This window comes from Gymnogyps californianus, chromosome 11 (genome assembly GCF_018139145.2).
Source record: "Gymnogyps californianus isolate 813 chromosome 11, ASM1813914v2, whole genome shotgun sequence".
Taxonomy (NCBI): Eukaryota; Metazoa; Chordata; class Aves; order Accipitriformes; family Cathartidae; genus Gymnogyps; species Gymnogyps californianus.
Window position 1 is genome coordinate 7,762,197 of NC_059481.1, and position 16,526 is coordinate 7,778,722.

Here is a 16,526-nt window from a genome sequence, read left to right on the forward strand (position 1 = left end):
AGCAGTAGTCGTTACTCATGTAGTAGAGGCTAGTTTGAAAAGAAAAGCAATAAAAACTTTGTGTTTAGGTGTAAGAAATTAACTTTTTTTTTATGGACCTTCTACGTTTTGATTTCACACGGATTGTAAGTGCCACCTTGTGGACAACATTATTAATCTTGTATCTCATTATAGGACACAAATTGGTGAGGTAGGATAGTAAAATTTAGTTCCAAATTCTGTGACAGAAATCAGTTATGTTTTCTTTGGGGATTGGAAGATTTTGATTTATTGTATTTTCCAGTATTGTTTATTGATGTTCTGAGACTTCAGCTTCTTAATTAGTATATGAGTATTGTGTAAGAAATCTCTGAAGTCAAAGAACGTATTACCATTGGCTTCAATGGCTGTGAATAAAGCCAAACTCTAGTAGTCTTACTGTGGAGTCTTACTACTTCATGATTTTTGCAGTTCTTGCTGAAATACCTTTGTTGGTCACTCTCAGATCCTGAATGCTAGCTTATGTGGATCACAGATCTGGTTCGAATGGCAATTTGTTACATGATATGTAGAACTTTACTAAGGACTGTAAATTGCAGAAAACCAGGTCTTTTAATTAGTAAGTTTCCCTTTTTCTCAGTGTGGTGGGTTGACCCTGGCTGGACTCCAGGTGCCCACCAAAGCCGCTCTATCACTCTGCCTCCTCAACTGGACAGGGGAGAGAAAATAGAACAAAAGGCTCGTGGGTTGAGATAAGGACAGGGAGACCACTCATTACCATCACAGGCAAAACAGACTTAACTTGGGGAAAAAGTAATTTAATTTATTGCCAATCAAATCCGAGTAGGATAATGAGAAATAAAAACAAATCTTAAAAACACCTTCCCCCCACCCCTCCCTTCTTCCCGGGCTTAACTTTACTCCCGAATTCTCTACCTCCTTCCAGTGGCGCAGGGAGACGGGGAATGGGAGTTGCGGTCAGTTCATCACACGTTGCTTCTGCCACTCCTTCCTCCTCCTCAGGGGGAGGACTCTTCACACTCTTCCCCTGCTCCAGCGTGGGGTCCCTCCCACGGGAGACAGTCCTCCACAAACTTCTCCAACGTGAGTCCTTCCCACAGGCTGCAGTTCCTCACGAACTGCTCCAGCGTGGGTCCCTTCCACAGGGTGCAGTCCTTCAGGAACAGACTGCTCCAGTGTGGATCCCCCGCGGGGTCACAAGTCCTGCCAGCAAACCTGCTCCAGAGTGGGCTCCTCTCTGCACGGGTCCACAGGTCCTGCCAGGAGCCTGCTCCAGCGCGGGCTTCCCACAGGGTCACAGCCTCCTTCAGGGATCCACCTCCTCCAGTGTGGGGTCCTCCATGGGCTGCAGGTGGATATCTGCTCCACCATTCACCTCCATGCGCTGCAGGGGGACAGCCTGCCTCACCATGGTCTTCACCATGGGCTGCAGGGGAATCTCTGCTCCCACTCCTGGAGCACCTCCTCCCCCTCCTTCTTCACTGATCTTGGTGTCTGCGGAGTTGTTCCTCTCACATCTTCTCACTCCTCTCTCTGGCTGCAGTTGCTGTTGTGCAGCAGGTTTTTTTTCCTCCTTCTTAAATATGTTATCCCAGAGGCACTACCACTGTTGCTGATGGGCTCAGCCTTGGCCAGCGGCGGGTCCGACTTGGAACCAGCTGGCGTTGGCTCTGTCAGACATAGGAGAAGCTTCTAGCAGCTTCTCGCAGAAGCCACCCCTGTAGCCCCCCTGCTACCAAAACCTGCCACGCAAACCCAGTACACTCAGCTACCCAAGCTCTAGGTTCTCTTCAGATTCCCTCTAATAGTCACCAGCTAGCCCCTCCCTATTTGAGAGGGTACCAAGCATTTGTTCCCAGTAGTGTTAAATAATACAGCCTTTTGTTTAGTAATTTAAAACCTTTCAAGAATCATTTTTTTGTCAAATCTTTTAACATTCCTAGATTAAGAAGAAAAAACAGTATTTCCCCTTAAATTTAAAAAGAATGTAGGAGCATGCAGGAAGAGATATATCCTACGTTTATTTTCTTCTTATCACACATTACTAAGAGCTTCAAGACTGTCTAGGTTTTGAACCACTGTTGGTTGCAGTGTTACACCATGACGTACAGTAAAATGTAGGTAACCACTGCACAGTGCAAGCTCCCCCTGATTAGGGGAAAAATTGAAGTTGTGCATTTTCTGCTTATTTTGATTCAGAGAGTTTTAGCTTGTCTAGAGCAATATTAATTTGCTTATTTTGGGTTTCTTTTTTCTATTCAGTAAGCAAGCTGCATTGCTCAAAGCAGGAGATCTCTTTTCCTTAGACTGGAACTTGGAGTAGTAGGGTAGTTTGACAGCCAGAGGAAAAAGAAATACTAATTTGGTCAGTCTCATCTACAGTGTCAGGAGCAACAAGGGGATGCTGATCCATAGGTGAAGGTGAACCTGGAGCTGAGAATCACAGCAAACCAGGCAGACAGTGGGCTTACCAAAAAGGGCGCATGTCCCCAGTTCCCGAGCAAGTAGGGCAGGTCTGCTGATGGTTGCCAGACTCAGCTAACAGTCCAGATGTCAAGGCCAATCCCTAATGATGAGCTAGATCCTACATCAAACCAGAAAATCAAGTCAGCAGGTCAGGACCAGAGTCAGAATCAGGGTGGTACAAGATCCGGCACAGGTGTATTTGTAGCATAGCTCAGAGACCGGTGGTGAGACTCTCACCTTAGAAGTACCTCCTAGGAAAAAGGAGGACAGGAGTCAGCCCTGTGGTTCAAGGCTGGATGGCTGCATTGTGAAAGTTAGCCTTGAGCCTGGGCAGCTGACCTCACAAGCGTGGTACACAAGATCTGAAACAGGGAATAAACAAAACTCAGCTTTGTCTAGTTCAGAGCCTGGGAAACCAGGCTGAAGAGGCTTTATCCTGCAAGTGCCAAGCTCTGGTTGTAGTGTTTCTGGACACCTTCCTAGGGAGTGCAATGCCAGAATTTCTAGCCAGTCCTGCTCTGAATACCAGATGCAGCTGCAGCACTGAAATCTCAGAGGTGCTCACACTGGTTCTTTTTCCTGCTTCATAAACACAATCTGGCTTCCTGGCCAAAGCCCCTTTTTGTAAGCCTGCTTTCATCATGTGACCCTTACATTTCTCTAATGTTTTGCAATGTGGGCTGATTTACCAAACCATGTTACCCAACTTATATTAGACTGATGTTGATTTAACTGGAACTGAACCTAAGCAGCCTCAGGCCCAGAACTGGAAACCTGAAATGAGCCAAAAAACATTCTGGTTTCACTTTCTGCTTCTCTGGTGAGTTGTCTTTTATGTTTATTTTCCCAAGACCTTATTCAACCTAATTATTTGCCCAATTTTCCTGTTTTCAGTTGCAGTGGAATTGGGTCTCAGTGATGGGCATGATTCCGCAGCTCTTCCCATTCTCACTGACAGTTTTTCTTAGCTTCCACAGTTGTGTTCCAGGCTGTGTGTTAAATGACATCAATATTTTCTGCATTGCATTAGGGACCAACAAAACTTGCTGCCTTTTTGTGAGATCAGTGAAGAAGGAATTGATACAAAACGGGTCTTCAAATCAAAAGAACTCTAATAAAATGACTTTCTCCTAAGTTTCTTTGTCAAAAGGCTAAACTGGATTACATGTGTACATCTAGAAGTTGCCTTACCCAAATGGATATTTGATGGGTGAATCACAGATCAGTAAAGCAGCAAAGCTTGTGTTCAGATTTCATACTTCATTGAAGGTGGGTGTAGTGTTTGCAAAATTAGTTTAAATCTTGTATCAGTTCTTAGAGACTCCTGAGATCAATTCTGTAGTTAGTTACAGTTCTGTTTATGTGAGAGAATGTTGTAAAGAACAAATAAAGGAGTCTGATGCAGTTTGGCCTCAGGAGCATATGTGCAAACTTTTGTTTCAGAAATTGCAAACAAGTTCTGTGAATAGATGACACAAAGGGGAAGAGATATCATCACCAAAAATGCATGTGAAAGCTTCTCAGACTTACTGGGGGAAAGCGTAGGTAACCTCTGAGACAGCAACACTGGCATGGTTCTTAAAAGCTTTGAAGGCAAGATCTTAATGAGGGAGCTAGTGTGTAAGAGAACTCCCAGAAAGGCAAATATTTACATCTTTAGCTTGAAGCCTCTGTCACAGGCAGGAAAAGAAGGTGTTGTGTATTATAGACAATGATGTTTATATACTAAATGCTTTGCTAAAAAGTCAGTAACAGTGTTTGCAGGTGTGAATTTAACATTGAGGTGGGTAAACCTGTTAGGTAAATTGAGATTGATAAACCAAATCTGATTCTCGCTAGAACGGCAATGATCATTTCTAGTGGCAAAAGTGTGAAAGAGATTAAGGTATCTGTGAAGCAACCACCGAGTATAAAAGGCTATCGGTGATAGCGTTGAAATTTTTTTTTCTTCATATCGTCTAGCTTTTTGTAGTTGTCCTGGTGGGCTTGAGATTTGTTTAACTGAAGATGAAATTTGAGGACTAAACAGTAGAATCATAAACCAACTGAGAAAATGAACAACATGATATTCCTTCAGAGTTCAAGACCTTTATAAGACTAGATACAGACAAAGAGTCCCCATGGAGACCTCCTAACTTATTGTCTGAGGTGAAAGGGCTCTGAAAGACCATTAATCATGCTTCAGTTGTGGTACAATGAATCCCACAACTTGAAGTTGAAAATCCTCCACACTTACAAAGGGCCATGAAATAAATTGTGATTTCAGCAAGCTATTCCTGGTGAATCAAGAACAGTAAATTGTACTTAACGCTTGTATCCTTTGTAGATGGCATTTCACTGGAGACTAGAGCTAATTCCTAGGCCCAACTCCCCCTGATTTCAAAGGGAGCCTTTCCACTGCTTTCAGTGGGATTTGGATCAAGAGTAACTAATGTAATACAACTGTGTTTCTCCATGAAGTAGATATTGTTGGACAAATTTTGGAATATCTGACCACTTAGTGCACATATACTGTGCTTATTAAATGTGTGTGTGTAGGGGGGGGATTAGAAGAGATTCGGAAGAAAACATTCTTACTAATCCTTTCAAAGCTCCCTGCATATTCTTGGCTCAGGAACCCGCTGTATTCACTCAGCTGAGTGTGTGTAGACCACGGTCACCGAGTGAGACGTTTTATGTGAAGGTCATGCATCATCTTTTAGCACAATTGCACTACAAGGAAGCTAAAAAAAAAAGGTCCAGTGTCCACTAGATTTTACATCATGAGGAGGTCTGGAATATTCAAAGGAAGGAGAGTTGGACACTGAGTGCAACTGACTGCTGGTGAGAAAATAAAACACCAGCTTCTGGAGCTGAGCAGCTTTATGCTGTGACTGACTTCATCCCTGCATGGTTTTTGAATGGGAAGGAGAAAGAAGAATCCATTTAAGGACTGAGGAGGAAAAGCAAGGAATTCCTGTAAAAGTGGAGGGCAGAGTACTTTCTAAATGTATAATGGAGCAGACTTGTGTTTTCTGGCAAGTTCTCATGAGTACGATATCAGTGAAATACCATAGGAGTGAAATCCCAGATGTCTGGTAATTTGACAAGCTCTTTATGTTGTAACCCTAAATGTGCTTGTGTGAAAGCAGCTTGATAACAGTAATTCATGCAATGTCACGAAGTAGCGCATGCAATTTTTAATTGTTAGCAGTTCATGCTATGTTACCTGTGTACACTTTTTTCTTTTAAGAGCTGTCATGCTCTTCTGTCATGCTCCTGCCCAAAGGGTTTTAAATTCTGAGTGACAGTCTCACTGCCAGCAAGTGAGTGCCTCAGAAAATACATAGGGCTCTCTTGCATCAGGTAGTTCAGAGAGATGGAATTTCAGAATCGGATACTGAATGACAATGTTTCAGTGTTGAGCTTACATGTAAAGCAGAGCTCTCTGTTTAAACAAACTAACCTTGGTGCTCAGAATTTGCTTATAGGTGTGAGAGAACAGAAAAGCTGGTATTTCCTAAAGCCAATAAATAAAATTCAATCATGGCAATGCAATAAAAGCTTTGCAGTATATGTTCTTAGAATCATGGAATAGTGGACATTGCAAAGTACAGTTGCTGAATTCAGTCATTTTAATTTCCTCTATTGTGGGCTTTCCAAATAATGTCTGTTTAAAAAATTACAGCACCTCTAAGTAATACCAAAATGCTGTTAACTAGAAATGAAAGTGAAGATTTAACAAGACAATAAAGGCCTTGTCCATCTTGAAAAAACTGCACAAAAGAAACAAATAGTATGTTTAGGATAAGTAAATTACTTTTAAATGGTTCCAGTGATCTGCTCAAGCATTTAAGGTGAGGAATTAAAATAAAACAAAGCCAAAACCCACCCAACAGTGTTTCCTTCACCAGTACATTAAGTTGAGCAAATATTAGGAGAATTACATTCACAAAGAAGAAAATGCAGTTTAATTAGCCTGTGTCTGGGCTCTCTTTTCGTTTTTCCTCTTTATCTTCCTCCCCTTTACGTCACCCATCTCTCTAACCATTTGCAGTCAATTTGAATGGTGGGATTCAGGTATTTTCTGTAAACACAAATGATCATGTACATGTTCAAAAACATTACTAAGCTGTGGTAACTAGATCAGGCTGTGTTCTTTATGCATTTGAAATGAAGCACATGTTAGCAGCCAAAAGAAAAAAAACACTGTTGAGTCGTTAGTGCTCTCAAGAATGTAAGTAGTATGTCAATGAGCAGCAACAGGAGGGAGGTGATAATGGTAGAAGAAAGGAATAGCTAAGATTGAATCAATTCTGCTCCCCCTCCCTTGATGCAGTGAGAAAGAAGATGTTGCTTATAGCGTAAAAAGTGGCAAAATGAATAATACCAGAAGGATGCGATGATATGTTCTCAGGATCAAGAGAACACAGAGAGGAGAAGCTCTGTGGATATTAGATGACTGTTCCTCCTAAGGCCTCTTTCAGCTGTGAAGATTCCTACAGATTTCAGTGAACTTAATTGAAATCTTTATAGTATATTCTGAGCTTTAAATACTGGAAGGAGAGCTTCCTAGAAAGTATTTGTCAATGTTTTTTCTGTGAGTTATAATAGAGAAATTTATACTGTTTATTGTATGTTTGTAGAAGCAGAAAATACAAGTTATTAGAAGAGCATTAGAAATGTAGTTAAGCTGCTATTGAAGTGTCATTCCTACAGGTCATTGTTCTACAATTGGAGTCTAGTTAATAATTCAGTTGATGGACAAACCAGAAAGAAGTTAGTCTCACATTCCCATAGCTGTGTTGGCCCCACAGTACTAGGGAAGATGAGACTTCTTTCCTGGTTTCTCCATCAACAGAGTTTCTAACTTGGTTCCACTTGCAAAACGATTTTCTTGAGGAGTGACACGTCAATAGGAGCTTTAAGTTTGGATACGTAGAGGTATGATCTGGGTCTTATGTCTGGAAGGAGTTTGGGGTTCTCCCACAGACCTCCAGTGTGACTGCAGGTTGTTCTAGCGATTTTATCCTTCCAGATTTAAAAACAATCTGAAAAGGTGGCTGCTTGTTTACCCCTTCTCCTGACCATGTCTGTGGGTGACTAATTTGTGGCTCTTGAACAGCTCAATCATCATCCCGATGTTGATTGGGACTTTGTTGTGAGTAATGGTGGCTTGATAGTCTGCATCTGTATGTGTGGGTTGTAGGGTTTTCTTTGTTGGACATCCTGACTGTGTTTCTGGCAGCTGTATTCTGCTGTGGGACATGGCGTTGTGACATCACATGGTGCTGGATGGGTCAGCATGTTTCTACGGGGTTTTGGGGAATGTCTTGTCTCTAGTGCCTAGGTACAATGACGCCTGTAAGAGCAAGTCCTGACTGAGGCATTGCTGTGCTTTGCACAAATAAAACCAAATTTTATTTTGAGGAATACAGAGGTTCTAATTGTATGTAGTTACTTTTCTGCTTTTTAGTAACTTAAAGATAGTGCTATCAGATTTAAGGTATATTAAGTATCTGCTGCTTATCTTAAAAGTGTCTCTTGAGGATCTGGAGCTTCCCCTCTAGCCAACTCAAATTCAAGCCTGTATTCTAGAAGTAAATACCATGCGGTTTATCTGTATGCTATTTAGCTGCCAACCATTCCAACTGCTTGTGCACATGCAGTCACAAATTCCTACTTATCTCCGGGCTATACTTAGGCCATAACCAGTATGAAAATTCCAGGACATCAAATCTCTTCCTTGGCTTGCTGATGAAGTGCTTTGTATGTTGTCACAAAACAGAAGCTGATTTCTCTTATAGGTAAGCTGATTTCTCTTATAGATAAGTTGTTTTTTAATGAAACTGTTACAAAAATATACAGCAGCATTGTTTTTGTAAAAATACAGTTATATTCCTGGTCAGTGAAGAACTCTGTAAGTTAGCATCTCAGCTATTGGCAAGCTGTTTTACATATTGTACAAATGGGTACCTCACCTAGGTGTCCTGGGTGCAACACTAAATTTCTAATGTGCAGGTTCAATTGCATCCATTTCATTACTAGTTGAATTCTTAAGATAACATCTTCCCATTTCTGTTGAAAGGCTTGGGAAGTAAAAACATTAGACTGTATATGGAAAAGATATCTGACATGGCAAGAAAAGCTCAGTCTACTTTAGAAATTTGGCTAGAATATAGGAAGCTGTTTATTAAAACGGGGATGAAAGAAAGTCAAAGATGATACTCTTAACAGCAGAACCATGAACAATGTAGAGCAGGGGCTAGTTAAAAAGTTAAGGCTCCAGCATTTGGTAGAAAAGGCCAAGAATGATGGTAGAAATGTCATGTTGTTTACATGCTTTTATCACCTTTCAACTTTACCCTAGGTGGCTCTAATATTCCCTTTATTTATCTGTTAAGATTCTTAGCTTTTTCCTTTTTTCTGTTAAGTTGTTGCTGTATTTCTAGCTTATTATGATATCTTTCCTGACTTTCAGCTTTAGCGTGATCATAGATTTTGGGAATTATTTCTTTGTACTTGAACAAGCATTTTTTGGTAGGCCTGAATAAACATGTTCAGGAAAATTTTTAGAGTTTAGGGAAAAGCCAAATGAAACTAACTTTAAAAACATTTGTAGTGTTCCCCCCCCTTTTTACAATTATTTTTCTTCTTCATTGTTCTCAGAGATGCCATAGTTTTTTTAATTTATTTTGAAAGGAGGGATTAGGTAAATGTAGAAATGTTTTCTTCTATGGACTTCAGTTAGGCATGTGTCTGGGGACCTTGGAGGTCTTGCTCAAGAGGAAAACCAAGAGGGGGAAAACTCTGAAGAGGCAGTTTCCACTGACATTGCTAATGATCACCGGAACTTCAGTTTCTCTGACAAATTCTAAATTAAGCTAGTGGCAAGTAAAGCACTAAATTGTTGTTGTATAGTGCCACACAGCCAATAGAACCTGAGAAGATAGTGCAGTACTAATTAGTAGTATGATTCTGTGGGAAAATTGTTATATTACAGTGTATAGTCTACTCTCCGCATGCTTCATTTGATAGAATATAATAAAGTAGACCAAGAGCTGTAAGGTACTCCATGTTTCTTGTTCTGTACTAGTGAAAATAATCCTACAGACCATCTAGGAGAATGAAATGAAAATAGTAATTTCTAGGAGAAGGGAAGAGGAGTGGGAGAACTGAGAATCTTATCTCAAATACTGAACTTGTGTTGGATTTACTGTTCCCATGCTGTTTGTAGAGCAGAATCTCCTCAACAGTAACAACCAATAATGACTGCTCAATAAGCTGCAACTGCGGAATTCATCACGTGTATCACTGCTGATCTATTATGGGTCAATTCCTCCTTTTAGGAAGGAAAGAAACCAGGCTACATAGCCTGTAGTGCAGATATGACAGAATAAGGGTCATTTCGGGGCAGATGTATTGCTGTGTAGACACATACACATGTTTTATGTATTTCCATTTGTTGCTTATATGGATGAAGAGCACAGTGACTTTTGGGGTTTTTTTGTTGTGCTGGTGTTTTATTCAAAGTTGTTAGCATGCATCCTTGGAATGGATTACTCAGGTACAATTATAGGAAAACACAATAAGCTACAGAAATAACAAGATACTTGGAAAAAACCCCACAGGATTTCTTAAAAAAAGATTCAGCTCTTCAGGGACCTGAGAATCACAAAAAGCAAAATAATAGCTATGCGCTGAGAAGACCATGTTTGAGTCATCTACCACATAACCTTGAAGTTACTACCTATTTACAGGTCAGCTTTAAAGCATTTTCTTCCCCTTGTTTGTTTTTTCTGCATCATACAATGGCAGAAATTCAAAATAATGATTTCAGTACCAGTCTGTCTTTAATTCTACTTTATCTTGGCTTGGTTTAAAGTGATGTTCCTTTATAGTGCAATATATGCAGATTTACAATATGAGTGCTGGAAATGCCAGACTCCTGACGTCTGGATCAGAGTCTGTGATACCTAATTAAAAAAGTTGTATAGTTAGAACCCATTCACCCCATCTTCCTTATCTGAATGTCAATGAGAAGCTAAATATAAATTTTGCAAAATTGTAAATGAGTCCTAGTAAATACCTTCGCCTCAAAAATTCATATAATTCTGGATTAATTCTGTAGATGGCTTGTTTTAAATGAAGTCTGACAAGAGCAGTTTCATGGAGAGTTTGAATGGTAGGGTTACTGCCTCAGTATTTATTCTTTTTAAAACCGTTTCATAGATATTCCAGGAAAAAAAGGCAAGAAGAAAATAATGTTACTGTAAGGGTGACATATTTGATAATACCAGCTAATTTTTGAAGTTAATGGTGTTAATATACTACAACTCGTAACTGTGGCTTTCCTACCTGATAATACAATGCAGCTAAAGCAACGGAAGCAAGTTATTGTCATGTTGTATTATTTATGCCACTCTACCACAGAGATTGTGATTTTTAATAGAATCATTTAGTACTGGTATTGTAACATCTGTTTTCCATTTCAAGGATCAGCACTTCATGTTTTCAAATGCCTGGCACCAGCCCCATTCTATTGTATATATAGTCCTAAATCCCTATTAAGTCCACCACTGAATGTTTCATCCAGATTGTGCCTTGATTCTCTCAAGGGTTTTTATTTAAATTAATTTTGGCATACAGTTGGCTGTAGTTCTTGAACAGTGTCTTTCATGCTAACTTGTAACTTAAAAGAGTTTCTTGAACCACATTGCAAAAATAGTTGAGCAATACAGAAGATGTATAGATAGTGCAAGTCAAAAGTACCTCTTCTAAGAAACAACACTTTGCAAGAAAAGGTTTTAAGGGACAGATGTGTTCTAGACCTCCTCATATTGATAGCCAAGGAACAATTTGCAGTAGGCCTGTCCAAAATCTTTTTGGTGGGTAGAATGCATATACCTTTGTCTTCTCATTTTTCTCGTATTCACAATCCTAATATTTCTACATTCATAGTAGGAATGTTGTGTGTGAAGTGGCTCCAAAAGTGACATCTGCTTTTGGATTCCTTAAATGCGTATTACACGATGAAAAACAACTGTGAATTCTTCATTGACCGAGGCCTTCTTTCACCATTGTGACAGTGTACTGGGCTGTTAATTTGGGTGTTAATGTATTTGGCACCCACTTTACATCTTAACTTTCCAGAGTTGTACAAGGAGACTATCTGAGATTTCAGACCTATCTGCTTATCTAGCAAAACTTCTGATCTTTATATCTCTTGGCATAGTTAAGACTTATTCATGTTCCCACAGCAAATATTGGAAGGAACACTCACAGTGGATTCCAGTTTGTATCACTTCTTTCCTTAACATCATTTTTTCTTGCTGATGTATCACAGTGTATTAGGCAATGTGATAAGGGGATTTATGTTTGCTGTGTATACATGTGCTTAAATCTAATGAATACCACATCCTGAGAGAAGTTGGAAGTTGGTTGATATTTTTATATGAATGTACATTAGCCAAGTAGCAGGGTGGTGCTTCTTAAATTTATAGTCATAACAGAAAGAAAAAAAGAAAAAATTGCTGAATTATCTGTTCAGTACGGTTGCATGGATTCTACTTTTTTGGCTAATTTGGGGGAATTTTGTTTACCAGCCTAGTGCTACAAGAATGAGTACCATTCCAAAGCTCTGCATAGCTTCAAGCAACTGTTTAAAAGCAGAAAGAAAACAGAATCAGCTTGCCAGAAAGGTCTTTCTTTCATCTTCCAGAATTACTCTGGACCAAGGCCCAGGAGATCTTAAGTATTGAGTCCTGGACCAGTAACAGGTGTCTGATCCAATATATCATGACCTGTCAGTGCTAGAAATCTGTGCTTTATACAGTTAGAAAGGGAGATTCCCATGGAACACGTGGGACACAGGCTTGCTATATATCTTTGCTGGATCTGGAAATATTAGAGAGTACGCGGTCATTTTTATATGCCTGCCTAAACTGTATTAAGCAAATGTCAAGGTTTTCTAGAATGTATTAGTTATAACTGGCCTATTCTTCTGAAACCTATGCAATATTAATCTTTAAAGCACATCATTTCCATGGAAGTTTCGGTAGATGCCCCAGTAAAGATTTTTAATTTTGCTTTGTAAAATTGTAATTTGTTGCTAAATAGCTGTTCTATTGATATGTAAAATGCACATGTGTGCACTCTGTGTAATATATATAGTTTATTTTTATTTATTGTATTTATCATCTTATCTTGTGTTATTTATTATCTTATTGTTTATCTTATTTATGTACTTGTGGTTCTTTGGCTTTTTCCTCATTGTCAGTTGCTGGTTTCAGATTATTAGGTCCTTGTCTCCAGTAATTCATTTTTTGTATCTTTCTCAGTCATTTCTGTGAAAGAGCATTTAAACATTACAGGCACTTTTTGTGACACAGGCTCCTTTTACCCTATATGGGAAGAATTCCAAATACAAACCAGCTGTCAATCTTTGGCTGTACTATGTCAGTCAACATTTGACTAAGAATGACATGTGAGTTTAAAACAGGTTTGATATTGTCGTGGTTTAACCCCAGCCAGCAACTAAGCACCACGCAGCCACTCCCCCCTCCCCCCTCCCGGTGGGACGGGGAGGAGGATCAGGGAAAAAAAAGTAAAACTCATGGGTTGAGATAAGAACAGTTTAATAACTAAAATAAAATATAATACTAACAATAATACTAATAAAAATGTAATAATAACAGTAATTTTAATGAAAAGGAATATATATATAAAAAAAGAGAAGTAAAACCCAAGAAAAGACAAGTGATGCACAATGCAGTTGCTCAGCACCCGCTGACCAATGCCCCAGCAGCGATCTGCACCTCCTGGCCAACTCCCCCCTGTTTATATACCGGGCATGCCGTTCTATGGTATGGAATACCCCTTTGGCTAGTTCGGGTCAGCTGCCCCGGCTCTGCTCCCTCCCAGCTTCTTGCACACCTGCTTGCTGGCAGAGCATGGGGAACTGAAAAAACCCCTTAACTTAAGATAAGCGCTACTTAGCAACAACTAAAACATCAGTGTGTTGTCAACATCATTCTCATAAATCCAAAACACACTGTACCAGTTACTAGGAAGAAAATGAACTCTATCCCAGCCAAAACCAGGACGGATATTTATTCTGTACAAAGGCATCCCATTTGTACTGATTGGTTGTGTTTCTTCTGTGAAAAGTAGTTCTGTTCAGACTGACCCACAGTAGTTCTGTGTTATGGTCTCAATGAATAAAACACACCTTTCTCTGTTCTCTTTTATTTGCTAAGAGGAAGAAAATTGTATTAACCTGTGTGGGACTCAGTAGTGATGGAGAACACCATTAAACATTTATGCTAGCAATTCATATTGCATAACACCTCATACTTGAAAGGATTCCCTCCATACGACAACTTGCTGGCAGTGGAAATTTCTGAAAGTCACTGTATAACATAGGCTGATGCTAAGTACCGCTACATTTCCATCCAAAAAATATATGGTAGAGAGAGCGTAAATACTCTCAGCAAAATATCCTTCAAGGAGGACTAGTACAGAGATTAATCAGTCATTGGGCACAGCTGTCTTAAATTTAGATCACTCACATTTTTCAGATTGTTTTAGCAGGTCTGAAATCATATTGTATGCTTTGGTATAATGACACTTGTAATTCCTATGTTTAAGCAAACACATTACTTTGTTAGTAATAAAATGCATTTTGAAGCAAAACGCAAAAATTGAGCTCATACATGATTTTAAGATTTCTGCCAAGCAATGCAAGTGCAAGATGTTAAACCAAGTGTTTGTATTTGAATCCAAAATCTCTTTGAAATCATGAACAATCTGTTCACCCTAGATTTGATAGGATGGAACAGATTTTTAGTAATCAGGTTGTCCCACTGTGAAACACAGAGTGCTCGGGAATCCTCATTCTCTTGCTTCATGACTACAACTACGAACAGGTATCATTGTCAAACTCCATATGATCCTGGCAGTGATGAGTTAGATGGTTTTATCTGTGTTTCTTGGATAGTCATAAAAAAGATGTTGGGTGTTAAATATTTATATTGGAACTAAGCAGACTCTGGCTTGCAGTTTAGAACATTTTTCACAGCAAGGGCCAAGCGTTAATATTGGGAATAGGAAAGAAATACAGTGTTGCCAAGGCTCAAGACACTCTCTATGTTGTAAGTTGGTGTTACCAAAAAATTGTTTTTCTTCCCCCTCTTACTTGGATGTTTGCTTCTAGGAAAGACCATCAAACAATAATTAACCATCTTTTCATCAAGAATTTTGCAAGAATTTTCAAGTATTTTTGGCAATTTGAAATAATAGAACAATACTCTGTCATTTATTTTGAACGTTTTCCATCAAATTACTACATTTCATAAAATATGTGCATCCTGGTTTCGGCTGGGATAGAGTTAATTTTCTTCTTAGTAGCTGGTACAGTGCTGTGTTTTGGATTTAGTGTGAGAATGATGTTGATAACACTCTGATGTTTTAGTTGTTGCTAAGTAGCGCTTAAGGATTTTCTTGGTTTCCCATGCTCTGCCAGCAAGCAGGTGTGCAAGAAGCTGGGAGGGAGCACAGCTGGGGCAGCTGACCTGAACTAGCCAAAGGGGTGTTCTATGCCATAGAACATCATGCCCAGTATATAAATGGGGGGGAGTTGGCTGGGGCGGGGGCTGATCGCTGCTTGGGCATAGGTCAGCGGGTGGTGAGCAATTGCGTTGTGCATCACTGGGTTTCCCCCCCCTTCTTTTTTTGTTATATTCCTTTTCATTATTACTATTATTATTATTATTAGTGTATTTCATTATTTTTTGTTAGTATTATATTTTACTTTAGTTATTAAACTGTTCTTATCTCAACCCATGAGTTTTACCTTCTTTCCCGATTCTCTTCCCCATCCCACTGGGAGCCGGGGGGGAGTGAGGGAGCAGCTGCGTGGTGCTTAGCTTCTGGCTGGGGTTAAACCACTACAATGTGATAGGCTTCTGTTCTACTGGCTCATGTAATATTTCATTCTTATCTGAATGAGAAATTCTTTCTTGCATGTGCCAGTTAATCATATAGGTAGATGATAAGTGTTCATCATAAATGTTATTTAAAGTCTGTAAATACAAAACAGCAAGATCAGTCAACAGAAATGTTTCTGTAAAAGAGGAGATAGTCTCTACAGTATGTGCACTTTTAAAGTGCAATAAGTTAGAAAGATTTTTTTTTCTGGTGTGTCAAATCTTTAACGTTTTTTTCTGCCCTTTACGTTATTTTAAATGATTTTTTTTTTTTTTAAACTATCCTGTCCAAGTGGGTGTTACTGAGTGGGTTGAAGATTTTCTACTCAGTGAACAGGAGGATCACGTCTATAACTGTCTAGACGCAGTATAAAGACTTTTTAGAAACCTCTTTTGGTGAGAGTAGGCTCAGTGCTGAACTTTAGAGGAGATTAAGATGACACTTTATATATAAAGTAATTATGCTTTTGTAAAAAGCCCACTTTGGATCATAACAAAATCATAGCTTTTCACCTCTTTTCTGACTAGCAGCTACAGGAACTGTGTTGTTAAGAGATCCTTTTCTTTCAGCTGAGGAGGGTGTAATCAGCAATGATCAATGCATTCGTGTTCTTTAGTGTGTTCTTGTATTTTTGGTAACAGGCTGTAAAAATCTGTCAGCTAACTTGAAATCCCCAGGTCTGTGAACGCTCTGGTTTTTATTGCCTTTTTACATACAGAAGAATAAGGGAAGAAAATGCTGAAATGCTAATTTACAAAATCTTTTCAGGATTGAATGTTCTCTGAAAGTCATACTGTCCTTGGTTGTTATGACCGAAGTCTGCAGTTGTAAGATCTTGGAAAAAGAAATCTTATTTTATTTTGCAGAGCATTGGCTGTGATGACTATCTGGGTTCAGACAAGGTGATTGACAAGTGTGGAATATGTGGAGGGGACAACACTGCTTGCAAGGTTGTGTCTGGAGTTTTCAAACACACGCTAACAAATCTTGGCTACCACAAGATAGTGGAAATTCCTGAAGGAGCTACTAAAATCAACATTACTGAGATGTCAAAGAGCAACAACTATTTGGGTAAGTTGCATCTCAGTGAATAA

General features: G+C 39.3%; 1 protein-coding gene across 3 annotated transcripts in view; it reads left to right on the plus strand.

The window, feature by feature from the left end:
- Window positions 1–16,526, plus strand: part of THSD4 (thrombospondin type 1 domain containing 4) — a 333,781-nt gene that overhangs the window by 240,475 nt on the left and 76,780 nt on the right. For all 3 annotated transcript variants that reach the window (XM_050903083.1, XM_050903082.1, XM_050903084.1), the window contains one exon: window positions 16,299–16,503. In XM_050903083.1, coding sequence (XP_050759040.1) covers window positions 16,299–16,503 — 205 coding nt within the window. The remainder of the gene's footprint in view (window positions 1–16,298; window positions 16,504–16,526) is intronic.